The sequence below is a fragment of the Dermacentor silvarum genome, chromosome 8 (genome assembly GCF_013339745.2).
Source record: "Dermacentor silvarum isolate Dsil-2018 chromosome 8, BIME_Dsil_1.4, whole genome shotgun sequence".
Taxonomy (NCBI): domain Eukaryota; kingdom Metazoa; phylum Arthropoda; class Arachnida; order Ixodida; family Ixodidae; genus Dermacentor; species Dermacentor silvarum.
The window spans coordinates 4,129,471-4,143,316 of NC_051161.1; the positions used below are offsets into that span (position 1 = coordinate 4,129,471).

The window sequence follows — 13,846 nt, forward strand, 5'->3', positions numbered from 1 at the left end:
CACACCTTTTCTCCCAGAAAAGTGTTCTGTAAAGTGCTTGCTTGTTACAATTTCACACAAACTAAAACAGCGTTAGCAGCAGCCTACCATCAAAGCTGACATCATTGTCATGACAAGATGGTGGCTGAACAAGATTTTGAGTTTGACGCCGATGACAAGTCATATTCAGGCTTTTATTACAAATGCTCATTCAAAAGATAAAGCTATTTTACATTCTAAGCTAGTGGCAGCAGTCGTGTGACGTTTTCAGCGCTCTGGAGGCTTGCAAGCTTCGCAACACTCGTGAAGGGTTAGTCTAGGCATAGGCCACCATCCCATTTACGATGGTTGCAGAGTTGTACAACAAATGCAGAATATCAAACACAGTGAACCTCATGGAGGAAAACATGTTGTAGTCCGTATACAGTGGTAAATAGCTGTTTGAGAGTGACGACGATGGACATTAAGTGTAAATTTATATTCTCGTAAAGTAAGCTCTACAGGTTTCATCTTATTTGTGACTGCAATGATGAGAGGCATGTTACACTAAAAAAAAAATTACATATGGTGTGCATATGATTTAGGTGCACATTGTTTTGTACTCTGAACCCATAGAAACTTTGTGTGCATTTGATTTGGGGTCACGTTAGAATCTGGCAAATGCTGCCAATTGAACCTGTGGGTGTTAAGAGGTTTTTTATGTCTTGCCGGATGGTTCCTAATTTTTGTTGGTCCCGTGAAGATCAAATTAAAGGAAGTTGACTGTATCATGAAATAAAACCTGTACATACTGTTACTGACAGTATATTTGGACACGCTCAATTATTTGGACTGCTTCGCGGAATTGCTACTGGCGCCCCGTAGACTTAATGTATAAGGACGACCTAAATTTCTGTCACGAGTTGAGCAGAAACAGCAACATCTTAATTTTGATCTTGAAACTGAAACTAGCGAAGCTTAGGTCACTGAGCACTGACTACGCCCAAACCGCAGGCAAGCCAAGCCCGGCAAGCTTAGTTATAAGGCTGCATTGCCGTGCGAGTTTCAGAGATGTTGGTACCGTGCATCCAGCATGTATCAATTCCAATGTTACAGTGAAACCCCTGTTAACACGTACCTGGCGGGAACGCAACATAACTATGCACTTAATGGTCGTACAGTAAAAGCTGGTTAATTTGACACCCATTAATTAGGATAATTCAGAAAGTTATATTGGTCCTGGCCAAAGTACATGTCAGTCTATGGGACCAAACCTTCATTAATTCATTAAAATTCGGCCACGCACCTCATAATTCGGACAAATGCTGACAGCTGCCACTACACGAAAGTGTGGTAAAGGTGGCGCTAGCACCACTAGAGTGAAACCGAAACCTGAGAGGCATCGCCATCATCATCAAATAATTATTGGGGCGATTGCAGCGTCACCGAACGTCGCTGTCTTCTTTCTTCGCTCCACTGCGCCTCTGAGGCCATTTTTTCATTTGTTGTCGAATCGGTATCCTCTCTTCTTGCGGATTTTTTTTCCCTTCGTTGTGACCGCGTTGTGCACGCCGGCAAAGCGGCAGAAATACGAAGCGAAGGATTAGGCAACCAAGGTGGAAATTTTGAAGGCCTTGAAGAACTGCACATCGCAACAGGACGTTATGATAAAGTACGACGTGAAGCAGAGCACGTTGGGAACGTACATCAAAAAACTTGTCGCAGTTTCACCCGAAAGGCGAAGCATCAATTGCGATAGCAAATTAGTAACGAGCCATACGGAGTGAGGATAGTAGTTTTATCATCTGTATAAACATGGACATGCAGCAGCACCAGCAATGCGCAGAACTGTTGTCGACACCGTCGGCGTTTTGCCCACGTTCGCACCGAACGTGCACCGAATGTTGGTGACTGGTGCCAGTGTTTCTGGGGGCGACTTGGAGGTTTTCGACGAGATGCAGAATGATACATTCGTCGAGCAGCGTTGGAAATCTTACTCACCTTGTTGCCTCGCAACGTTTTTATATAAATACGCATTTGGTGCCGCAGCTCAACGTTGCCTCCCCTCCCTCCCTCCCTCCCTCCCATGCCCCCACGGCCTTTCGTGCGACGGAAGAAGTCGCGTTTGCTGTCTATATATGGTGATTGTAAAGGAGGAAAGAGATGCTTAATTCTGCAGCCCTTCAGGGAGCATGGCACAGAACACGGGTTTGCTCTCCGACATGCGTTTGCTCCCCGTGAAAGCATGCGTCCCTCGTGCACTTTCACTCGCACATACAGCGTCCGGAGCGCGGCGTCGATTTCATCGCCGTTGACGTCATACGGAACCTCACGGCAACGCCGACTCCAGAAATCCGCTTTGGAGTGTCCATATAATTGCTATCTCAATAAGATGAGCAATAAATTCTTCAAGCGCTTGAAAGCGAGAAGTTTCAGGCTTCAAGAAAGTAGTTGTGAACCACTGCTCATCCCCAGCTTGAAAAAGCTTTGCTCCGATGGGTGACTGACTGTGGCAGTGCGCATCTGCATTTGAGCATACCTCTCATCATGGCACAAGCTGAGAAGTACGCTGCGATGATGAACATTCAATCGATCAGAGCTTCAGAAGTGTGGTTTGTGAGGCTTTGGGAAAAACACGAACTCATCTTTAGAAGTGTGTGTGGCGAAAAGGCGAGCACTGAAGAAAACGTGAGCACCCAGTGGAAAAATGTGAAGCTGCTTGAACACATTGCCGCATATCAACCAAGTGATGTGTTCAATGCAGACGAAACTGCTCTTTCTTTCAGAGCTCTGCCCAACAAGACAGTGACATTCAAAGGGGACCTGTGCATTGGTGGCAAGAAGTGCAAGCAAAGAATAACTGTGCTTCTTGCCAGCAATATGACTGGCACGGAGCGCTTACCACTTTTCATCGGGAAGGCGCACAAGCCACTTTGTTTTAAAAACATGAAAAGCCTTCCTGTCGAGTACAGAGTGAACAGGAAGGCATGGACGACCTCGGATATTATTCGAGGCTGGCTGCAGCAGTTGGACCAGCACTTCATGTCTAAGGACCGCAAAATAATTATGGCCATTGACAACGTCAGTGCACATAACTGCACAGTCGAACTGAAGAGCGTCAAGTAGTTTTTTTTTTTTGCCGCCCGGCACTATATGTGCCTTTCAACCAATGGACCAGGTTGTCAATCACTACATGAAGTTGAAGTACCAAAAGCACTTGCTACAGCGAATGATCTTATGCTCAGAAGCTGGAAAGCTGTATCAAGGGGACTTACTCGGCGTAGTGCACATCATCGCTCACGTGTGGAAAAATACACCTCCGTAAGTCATCGCCAACTCTTTTCGGCACAGCGGTTTTGTGAGACCCGAGCATGCGGGAGTAGACGATGACTGCCAGAACTTGGATGCTGTCCTTCCCAACAGATGTGACCCTTCAGGACTACATCGCGATTGATCATTGTATCGCCACGACTGGGCTCCTGATCGAGGAAGAAATGATTGATGATGTCACGGGTGCCCAGGAATACCATGAATCAAACGAAGAGTTATGCGAGGAAGTGCAGCCGCGACCGCATTGCATCTCAAGAGAAGTCACGGAGGCACTTTTAATTTTGGAGGACGTTTGCCTGAGCACTTCCGAAAGCTTGCGTGCTGTTGGGCACTTGAAAGAGCTAAGAAAAAGTTGAAAAGAAAAAGATGTCATCTGGAACTTGTGTGAAAAAGCAGACGACTATTGCAAAGTACTTCTGTAAATAAAGGTATCCTTCTACAACTTGGATTTAATGTTGTTTTTCTTGTTCGTTCGTTAATTTTGCATTCGGATAATTGGGCATTTTTCTCGGGGCTCGTTAGATCTGAATTAACGAGCTTTTACCGTATGTGACGGCCAAATGAAAAAAAATTCCCCATCTCTCGCGTGACCAAGCTATAGAATTATGCGAGCAGCATTTTTAAACTTTGGAAGGTAGCACCGCGGCAGAGCAGACAACTCTCCCGGCTTTTATTCATGCGCATGTGTGCGTATGTATGACGATCTTCTACTGATTGAAAACTGCACTTCTCCATCAAAACACCTGCTGCCTCGTGGTGCTGGTCATCCTACGGCGTGCCTCATAATTGGAAGTGGTTTTGGCACATAACACCCCACAAAGAAGAGGCCATCGTTGGTGTTGCGCAGGTTGATCCACGGTCGCGCTGATGGTAAAAAACAGGCGCCTTTTTATTGTCGGGTTCTGCGTCATTTGCCACCTGTCAAATGTGCAGAAATCGGGAGGGCCACAGCAAGTGCGCACAAGGAACCCCCCCTTTCCGTGTCCATCCGCCATCCACACAGGTGGTCAACTCACTATAGTCGGGTAGAACCTTAGAAGGCAGCGGCATTTGCCCCCTCAAAGGCGGATGCTCACAAGCCTCCACTAATGGGCGCGGTCTCTAACGTCATGAGTCGGAAGGCTGGTGACCCCGTCAACGATGAACATGGCAGCTTGTGTTTCGAACTGGGCCTAGTCGCGTCAGTGGGACTATTTCTTCAGTCGCAAAGGTAATCGGCGGCCTCACTTCGTTCATCTGGGCGGACCCTCTCCTGCCTTCTTAGTACCCGACTATGGTCACTATGACACATTTGCACCCTCCGTATAATTCTAAAACTAGTCTTGTGAAGGGTTGCTCGAAGCCAAAAAAAATTGGAGGATGCCTAAACTTTACTTCGCCTTTAAGAGTGGAACACGATAGCATTCAAAGATCCCTGACTACTTCTCACACTTCCAGCAACTGCAGCTTATGTAATCGTAATGTGTATCGTGAAACACTGGCAGCGAATATTAGGTATGCATGAAGGTGAGCTTTCCATCCCCCCCCGGCGAATGTGCGGAGGGAAGTGTCATCTGGATAGTGTTGCAAGGGACCAAGTGGTGCACGCCGCTCCCACTAAGACAGACCTCAAACAGCAGCTACAGAAGGGGTTTGTGTGAGTTTCTGCGTGACAGAATTATGTTTTCTCGTATATTAAAATTACAACCCGACGCTGTCATGTCTGTAAGTTGTGTGTAAGTCGTACTTTACGAATTTTCTGATACATTTTACTTTGAGAAATAGAAATAGTTCAGTAATGCCTATGCCCCGTGAGGAGGGCCTGCGTGGTTCGGGATGATTTTTCACTAACGGACAACGTCGCCGACACCGACATCGGATTTTCTGCAACACGGGGCCCATAACGCTCTTGCGTTAAAAAGATTATGTGCTCATCTACGAACGGTGTCAGGAACAAGAGGCCACCATACAGTGTACCACAAAGATGGCGGCCATGAAAAATGTTGGTGCCATCCCATACACTTGTTTGCATTGGCAAGGTAGTTTGTTGGCTTTTCGAGCATCGTGTGGCTGCTGCGAATATATCTGTGTCGATTCAGCACCAAACTGTAACATTAGTTGCCGACGCTCGACAAAGCAGTGCTTAGCAGGCCATTGATCGACGACTGTTGAAATGGTGTTCGGGTCCGCAGGCAGGTGTACCAAGTTTTTCTGCGTGCTTTAAGCTCGTGCATGGACAGAAAGCTCTGAACTGCGTGAATATACAGTTAAACCTGCTTATAACGAACCTCCATATAAGGAATTCCTGGATATACGAAGTTTTTCTATTTCCCGCCGTTACTTCATAGAAGCACATGTATTTGTGACCTCTACGTAATGAAGTGGCAGCGGGAGTCCCCCTCGAAATAACGAATTTTCCCCATGGACTACCTAGAGATTTCGCCCCAAATTTTGTCATTTTTGCGCGAGCATCAAGCGGAACCACCGTCTCCGCCGCAACGGAATGCGAAGCGGCAACATCGTGCTTGGCGCGCTCGAATTCATGGCGAGTGTGAGGCGAGAGCGAGCGCACGTGTGCGTGCATGCGAGCGAGCGTGCGCGAGGCGGGGCTGCATCCTCGACCCGGCGATCTTGCCGCCACGGGCATGACCTTTCCCCTGTGGCGTCTCAGAATTACTACCAATAGAACATTCACATGGGCGCGCGACAAATCAAGGAAGTCCGACTCACCGCGACCGGATAGCGAGCGAATATGTTCACCCCATGCTATGATGCCATCGCCTAGTCGTTCACGTTTGCGGTCACGGGAACGGTGCCTCGCTCCGAGCCACGCTAGACGTCTCGCGAAGCGTGGATCGGCGCACGCGCGGGACGTCCGCGTCGCTCACCGATCCCAACCCAAAGAGCGAGCGCCTTCGACCTTTTTCTCCCAAGTCACCCCGCCGCGGGTTCGGTGGCGCTAGCATCGCGACACTCGCGCCATCTCTTGCAACGCGCCGCAACCAGTACAACCGCCTCCGGCGCCCAGCCACGCGGTGAAGCCGGACCACAGGAGACGCGTGAGAGTCGCGCATCCCCACACCCCCTCCCTTCATTCAAACCTGATCCCGCCACTTGCTGCAGCTGGCCTAGCCCGCCAAGCAGGCACTCTCCGGAGCAGCATTGTGTTCATTGATGTCGTACGAACGGTCAGTTCTGCCGTCCATCATGAACAAACAACGAAGCAAAATCACACAGTTTTTTACCGCAAAATAAATGTTTTGGGTGAGCTCAGCCGTCTGTTACCCTTCTGCTTACTTAAGTGTTTCTTCGAATTTTCGTGCCGAACCTGCATGTAACGAAATCCCCTTTATAACGAAGTTTTTCGGGAATTTGTCAATTTCGTTATATCCAGGTTTAACTATATATCCCATACAATCTGCGTGCCTCAGGTAGCTAATTGGCCCGATCTTCACACATGCTTTCGCGCTTTCTGAAGTTTGCACTGCTTTTGTCGCCAACCCCTCAGTCCTCATCACGTTATTGTTTCGATCGGTCCTCTGCTGACCAACGAACCTTGTACCAACTGCGACTGGAAAGGTTGCATGCGTTAAGGTTCCGACCATGTTTCACCGAATATTCTGAATATTCAAAAAATTGAATAGTGGAATGGAATAATTAATTTTTCAATAATTCATTCGCAATGCCATAAGTCAATTCGGGAATCGAATTTTTCGAACGTTTACTATTTGAGTTAATTCGGTGATATTTGAGTATTTCCACACCCCTAATCTATGCAACACAGCGTGGCACACATTTTTTTTTTTTACCACTTGTGGAATAAAGTCGCTTGTCTTCTGACGAATCTGATATTCAGGACTCCCAATTATTCAGACAATTGGGCGGTCCTGTCGGGTCTGAATTATCAGTTGGCATCTGTAATGTTAGCGTGTAATCATATTTAATACGCAAACCTTGTAATGGAATATGCAGTGCATGGTATTCAATGGCATTGATTTGCTCAATTTCTCATACAATCAACTTTCGTCATAACAAATCACCTCAGCCACAAATTTTTTTTTGTTAAATGCAATATTCATTATGAGCATACATGTAGACGTTCGAAAGAAAACAAATGGCGATCAGGTTAATGCAAAAGAAATGCAAGCACGGTGCCTTTGACGGGCCAGCAAAGTCTCCTGCATATTTTGATGACTCATTGGCATGTTGCCATGTTGGTATGAAGCACAGGAACAACATACACACATTCTGCACCACTGCAAGAACACAACTCTCTGATTGGTGTTATTGCGTAGAATTGGTATGTTGACTTGTAGACTGGCTGCATTCTGACCAAATCACCGCCGCTGCTTCCAATAGGCCTTTTGCACTAGAAAGGAACTGCATGTAGATCTGCGCTTCGCTACCACAGCCGTCAGTCTAACCTGTGCATCTGATATTGCGCTCAATTGCCAATAAGGTCTACTAGTGTGCATATAATGATGAAGAGCTTGCTGTGATGGCTTGTCACCAGCCACTTTACCAGCCCCACTACTAGGCCTAACCAGTGGCGCTTTGTCGGTAGTTGGACCAAGGTCTGTTCACATAGGTCGCGAAGGCGAGGCTATAACGAAGTTTGTGTGATAGCAGTGACTACCTCTCGTGATGCAGAAGACCAGTTAATGAAAATTACACATCCATAATTCACTTAAGTAAACATTTGTAAAGGTATAGACAATGTCATTAGAATTAAGAAAAATATTGTCACCTGTTTGGTTCCATCCACAAACAATTATGGGTACGAAATTGTGCAGGCTTTCTGCAGTTTGCGCATGGCAATGCGTGGCTGAGATATGCGAAGATAGTATTGCCATATTTAAAACTGTAATGTCAGCCGAAGTCTCTTATGTGTAGCCATAAAAATAATGCTAATATATGTGTTATTAGCCTTACAAGATTTGATCAGTAACTTTATTTTTCAGTAGGTTTTTCACTAAATATGTTTTAGTTATGTGTTCAGTACCGAAGAAAACTATATGTGGCTTGTGTGCTGTGCTAGTGAAGATGAAAGTGGGGTTTTCGTGCATTATTGCGCTGTAGCTTTTCTTGCACTGTTATTTTCTCTTGACACTTAAATAAAATATTTCTGTTGGTACTAAAGACCTGAGGTACTTACTTCGAAATCGGCAGAACCCACTGTTCTGGTTTCATGCTAAACTCTCAAAGCTCATCAGTTTAATGGCTGCCGTTATATTATTATTATTTGATTTGTAAACATATACACAGGAAAGCGAAAGCGAGGAGCAAGGCTGGCAACTACCACCTTAAGGGGCACAACGCCTGCCTACTCTTCAGAAAGGAGGAGACAAACATAGAAATGAAAGATGGGAAGGGGGGGAGGAAAGAGGAAAGAAAGAGCGAGATGGCAAATCTCAAAAGAATAAAGTACAACTACAGTAGGGCCCGTCCCTGCAGGTCACGCTACTAAAGAATGTAAAATAAAAGAAATAGTTGCTGGGTTACAAACTTCCCCTAAGTTCGTTGCTTCTAGAAAAGTAAGGAGAGCGCGACGGGCTTGATCACGTCGAGAGGCCCAACTACTGGGATATAAGCATTCGTCTAGTGTCGTACACCGCAGGCCAAGGAGATGATAGTCCCTCACTAGTGATATGCATTGCACACTGAAAGCGGTACACTCCAATATCAGATGCTGAAGTGTTTCGCAGCCACCGCAAGACGTACACGATGGACTGGTCACACGTCCTTGTCTGTATAAACGTTTGCGCATGTTCACACAGCCAACCCTTAGCTTGAGTAGCTGCGCTCTAGCGCGAACGCAAACACGCGGCGGGAACATTCTATTTGCGACGCACTGGTCTGGATGCTGCTTGAGTAGGTGGCGATGAATCAGCAGACGAGCGTCATCAAGCTTGCACAAAATTTCAGGGCAAGCACAGTCGTTAAGAGTGCAAGTTGAAGCCAGTCGATCAGCCTCTTCATTTCCGGCGATCACTACGTGCGAAGGTATCCATTGAGCTACAAGAGATACCCCACGTGATAAAATTTTGTTGGCAGAGTCAGTAATGCTGCGCACAATTGGGCAATTAACCTGACTGTGTGGTAATCTGCTAAGTGCAGCACGGGAGTCCGTAAATATGACAATTTTCGGTGTGGTTAACTTCTCCTGCACGTATTTCAGTGCAACATTAATTGCTGCTAGCTTGACAGTTGTTGACCAGGCTGGATGGGGTATATGAAATATACATCGTGCTTGAGTCGAAGGGCAGAAAAAATCTGCAGAGGTGCCTTGACCGTCGCTGTGTACAGATGCATCTGTAAATACTTGAAGGTAATCTAGAAATCTGTCGAACATGTGCGACTGAGCCAATTGGAATATAGCCGAAACAGGCATATCACACTTTTTGTGTATGTCCGGGATTGTAAGGTAAATGGGGAGTACATGTTCGGTGATATCTTGCGGAGGCGACGGCGTCACTGAAGCATCATGTTCAGAAATGTGAGTAATGTTCATAAATAATGCCGCCATTTTTTCAATGCGAGAAAACGGGCGGTGAATCAGACGATCAAGGAGCATTTGACCATTCGATGCGCGGTGCAGACGCTCAATATGATATAGAGCTCTCTGGTCTGCTTGTAGCCTCAGAGGTAACTGATGTGCTTCAGTGAGTAATGGAATTGATTGCGCCTCAGGAGGTAATCCCAGCATTAGTCGAAGGGAAACACGATGATCACGTTCCATTTGGGCCACCAGACTAGGTGGGACGTTCAGGAATGGTAACGCATACATCATGCCTGAGAGTATAGATGATTGGTACACCTGCAGAGCCATTGTTAGGTCACAGCCAGCACCTCTAGCAGTCAAGGCGGCCACATACTTAACGATGGATTGCGATTTGTGTCGTACGAATTTAACGGCAGGACGCCAAGAGATGCAATCATCCACAATTAAGCCCAAATAATGGTGGTGTCGCACCGAGCTTATTGGCGTTTCGTCAAGGTACAGTCGGCTCATTGTTCGACGAGCGCATGGTTTAGGGTGGTACACTATTGCAGCTGACTTAGCAGGTGATATCTGCAGGCCAACTTCACCCAAGTACCCTGAAGTCGCGTTCAGAGCTCTTTGCAAGCTTGCATGAAGCCGCGGGCCAAGGTGCGAAGGGCTACTTATCCACAGAGCAATATCATCTGCATAGATAGCTATGCTCACTGTCTCGAGGCAAGTGACTTGGAAGCACGGCGAGTACTGTGTTAAACAGAAGTGGCACACCGCACTTCACATTGTGGGAATCACTTGTTATTGCACCAACACGCACTTTCATCCAGCGCTCCGATAGCAAATTGCACACAAAGCGGAGCAGACAACCCGAAATCCCCACAGTTGCAAGAGCGAAAATAATCGCCGTTATAGAATGAGGGCTATAAATACCCATGGGTGCTTGACTGTTTTCAGGCCGGATTGTGACGCAATGTTGTGGCGAATATTCTCACTTGCTTGTGCTTCATTTGTACTGTTTTTATGTGCTCTTTTATGTAGTGCAGATGATGGATGTGAGCTGGTGCAGTGGCCAACTTGGCGCAATAGGCCTTGAATGACCAAGAATAATTTTTCCTACCAAGAAATTGGACCCACAAAATGTAGATGGTGCTTCGGTGCCTCCACTAGCCAGCATTACAGGACCTATGGGTTTCTTCAGAAGTTTCACTACCATGCACGCCTTAGTTGGACAACCAAAGTTGTGGTTTCATGCCTAGTCGACGTACAGTATAGACTACTTATAATGTAACCGCTTATAGTGCAGGACCAGATATAGTGCGGTCTTTTCAGACTCCCGTTAATTGTCCATAGCACTCCATGTATACACGTATCGCTTATAGTGAAGTTGCGGGAAACTAAATACCGGTTACAGTGCGGCTGCCTGGGAGTACAGAAGTCAGCGGAGACGGCGAACGCTCCCCTCAAACGAGCGCCCCAAGGAGTGCTCGAGGAAGAGAGACGAAGCGGAGGAGAAGGGCACGTGGTGCGAACGAACAGCCAGTGAGGCTGAAACCAGAATCTTGAGTGCGAGTCGTGAAATATCACGGTGCGCATAGCGAGCAAGGGCCACGAAACTGCCAATGCCGGCCAACGCTCGCTTCACGATAACGGCAGTAAACGAAACTTAGGGGAGTGAGCAGCGCCGGCACGGCACGGCGAAGGGCGCACGCGGAGACTGTGGAATGTGAGGGAGGAGGGCAGCAGGGAAGCAGTGGGTCTCCTCGCCCTCCCTCGTAGCTCCCTCACTTTCGACTGTCACCGTGCACGCCCGCCACCGTGCAGGCGCCGCCGCTCCAGCTGGCCCGATGCCAGCTCCCCGAAGTTTCGTTTTCTGTCGTTATCGGGAAGCGGGCGTTTGGCGGCGTGGGCAGTTTCATTGGCCAGCCTGGGACAGCGCCGCTGCTTCCCTCTACGCCGTAGCCGCAGCACGCAAGGTCACCACGTGACTAGAAAGTAGAGGAAGCATAAAGGAGAAAAAGGGTTCATTGCCATTTTCTACGCGTTGCTAAGGTAGCGTTGCTGAGACGTCGGCACGTACACGTATGTTCCGGCGCAATGCAGAATCGGCGACCTTGCCATTTGAGAGAGGTTGAAATTTCCACCGCATTTTTTTTTCTTTCTTTTTTTTTGTTTTGTTTTGTTCGCGAGCGACATTGAGGGGTCTCTCCTAAGCTTTTACTCTATGGCAGTGCCGGAGCAATGCCGGTTGGAGGCACGGCCGCGTGATTCAGTTCGAATTAACGAAATTTGACTGTAAATTGAATGCAAACATTCTAGCCGCATTCTTCGACTGTTGCATACGCGTGGCGGCTCGGTGCACATGTTTTGCATATGTGCGGGCCTTGAAAATTGTTGCCTTGGTTATAGTGCGGTACCGCTTATAGTGCGGATATTCGCGACTCTGGCGACTTACGTTGTAAGCGGTCTACACTGTACTTTGTTCACGGCTGCCATGTCTGTGACATTGTGCTTGCGGTTCATGCCGAGAACATTGTGCCGTTTCTGAAATTTTGGTTATTGTGGTTATACATTGGGGTTACTGTTAAGTGGCCGGGCCGTAGGGAAATCCGAATAATTGCGCAGGTCTGAAAAGTCAGGCGTCTAGAAATTCACGTGGTGACTGTATGAGACATTTTTGCTACTGGAATATGTATGTTGAGGCACGTGCAAAGAAAAATTTGCTTTGCTATAACTTATACTGTGTCGGATATCGCATTGTCATTTTGTTATAGCAGAAGAATACTCCATGACTAACCAAATTTTATATTTACTGCTTTATATGTGATAATTCGTTGTACCCATTTTTATTTATTGAACTTTATCTACCTGATGGCAACCATGGCGGTTGTATCTGACATGTGCACAAGTGCGTGTGTGTATTTTCCCCGGTGCAGTTGTTTAGTTATGGAATTGCGGTTAAGAGCATCAGTAGCGCTGTCAAGGGGTGAACAAGTGCAGCTTGAGAAGAGCTGTGAGCGAGTGTTAATTTTGTGTATGACTATGACCTGTGTGAGTGCCTTCTAGCTTTTCCACAGCTTTGACAGTTTTTATCTCTCCTGGGACAGGCATGATGGTGCACAATATGCGGGCTGGTGCAACAGTGGAGCTTTTGGCCAGGCAGATACCGCAGATTGTGGTGGTGCCCAGGATCCAGCCAATCACACGCACAGTGCTGAAGGTGCAGCTGGACATCACTCCTGACTTTCGATGGTGTGACCGATACCACAGGGGGGCAGAGGCCTTTTGGATCTGGGTGGAGGACCCAAACTCCGACGAGATCTACCACTACGAATATTTCATTCTCACAAAACACCAGGTATGCCGGAAACAGTCAGTCTTGGGGTACGTGTGAGTTCGATTTGGGAATGTGAATGCTGCATGAGCAGTCAAACTTCAATTTAACAAAGTAGTACCAACAGCCTAAGACACTGTGCAGTTGAAAATTATCACATAATAATTATCACATACTCCCAACATGCTGTGAATGCCCTCATTGAAGTCGGCAGTTTTTTTTCCCCATCATCAGTTGCCACGTAGTGTAATGTGGAAATGAAATTGCACAAAATCTTCTGGAGGCCCATTTTATGCATTACAGCAACAGTAACTTGTGAAATGCATTAATTTACCATCGCTCATAGTCATCTGGTTGGCCAGTTCTTAACAGGCATGATGCAATTTATCTACATTTAGATCTCGATATAACAAACTTTAGTGTAACGAAGTCATTACCTTTTCATAAATTCTTGACCATAAAACGCCATATATTTTAAACCTTAATGTAACGAAGTGTGTTAATACACAATTTCAATATAATGAAAGTTTACTGCTGCTTCGAAGGAATGACAAAACAATACAAGGAAACTTCTGCAGATGCAGATAGTTAAATAGTTGAATTACAAGTGGCTGCTTGTGAACGCAACTCTCACGTCGCGTGCCACATGACCAAGAGCAACCAACCGCTGAAATGGACTGGTGTCATGTTCCATGATCAAGCACATGTGAGGTGGGGGGCAGGTTGGCGTACTTCTCCTTTTCTAGTGCAGC

General features: G+C 46.8%; 1 protein-coding gene across 5 annotated transcripts in view; it reads left to right on the forward strand.

Annotated features, from left to right (window-relative positions):
* LOC119460525 (activating signal cointegrator 1 complex subunit 3) overlaps positions 1-13,846 on the forward strand; it is a 418,279-nt gene that overhangs the window by 234,260 nt on the left and 170,173 nt on the right. For all 5 annotated transcript variants that reach the window (XM_049655120.1, XM_049655118.1, XM_049655119.1 and 2 more), the window contains one exon: positions 12,868-13,118. In XM_049655120.1, the coding sequence (XP_049511077.1) occupies positions 12,868-13,118 (251 nt within the window). The remainder of the gene's footprint in view (positions 1-12,867; positions 13,119-13,846) is intronic.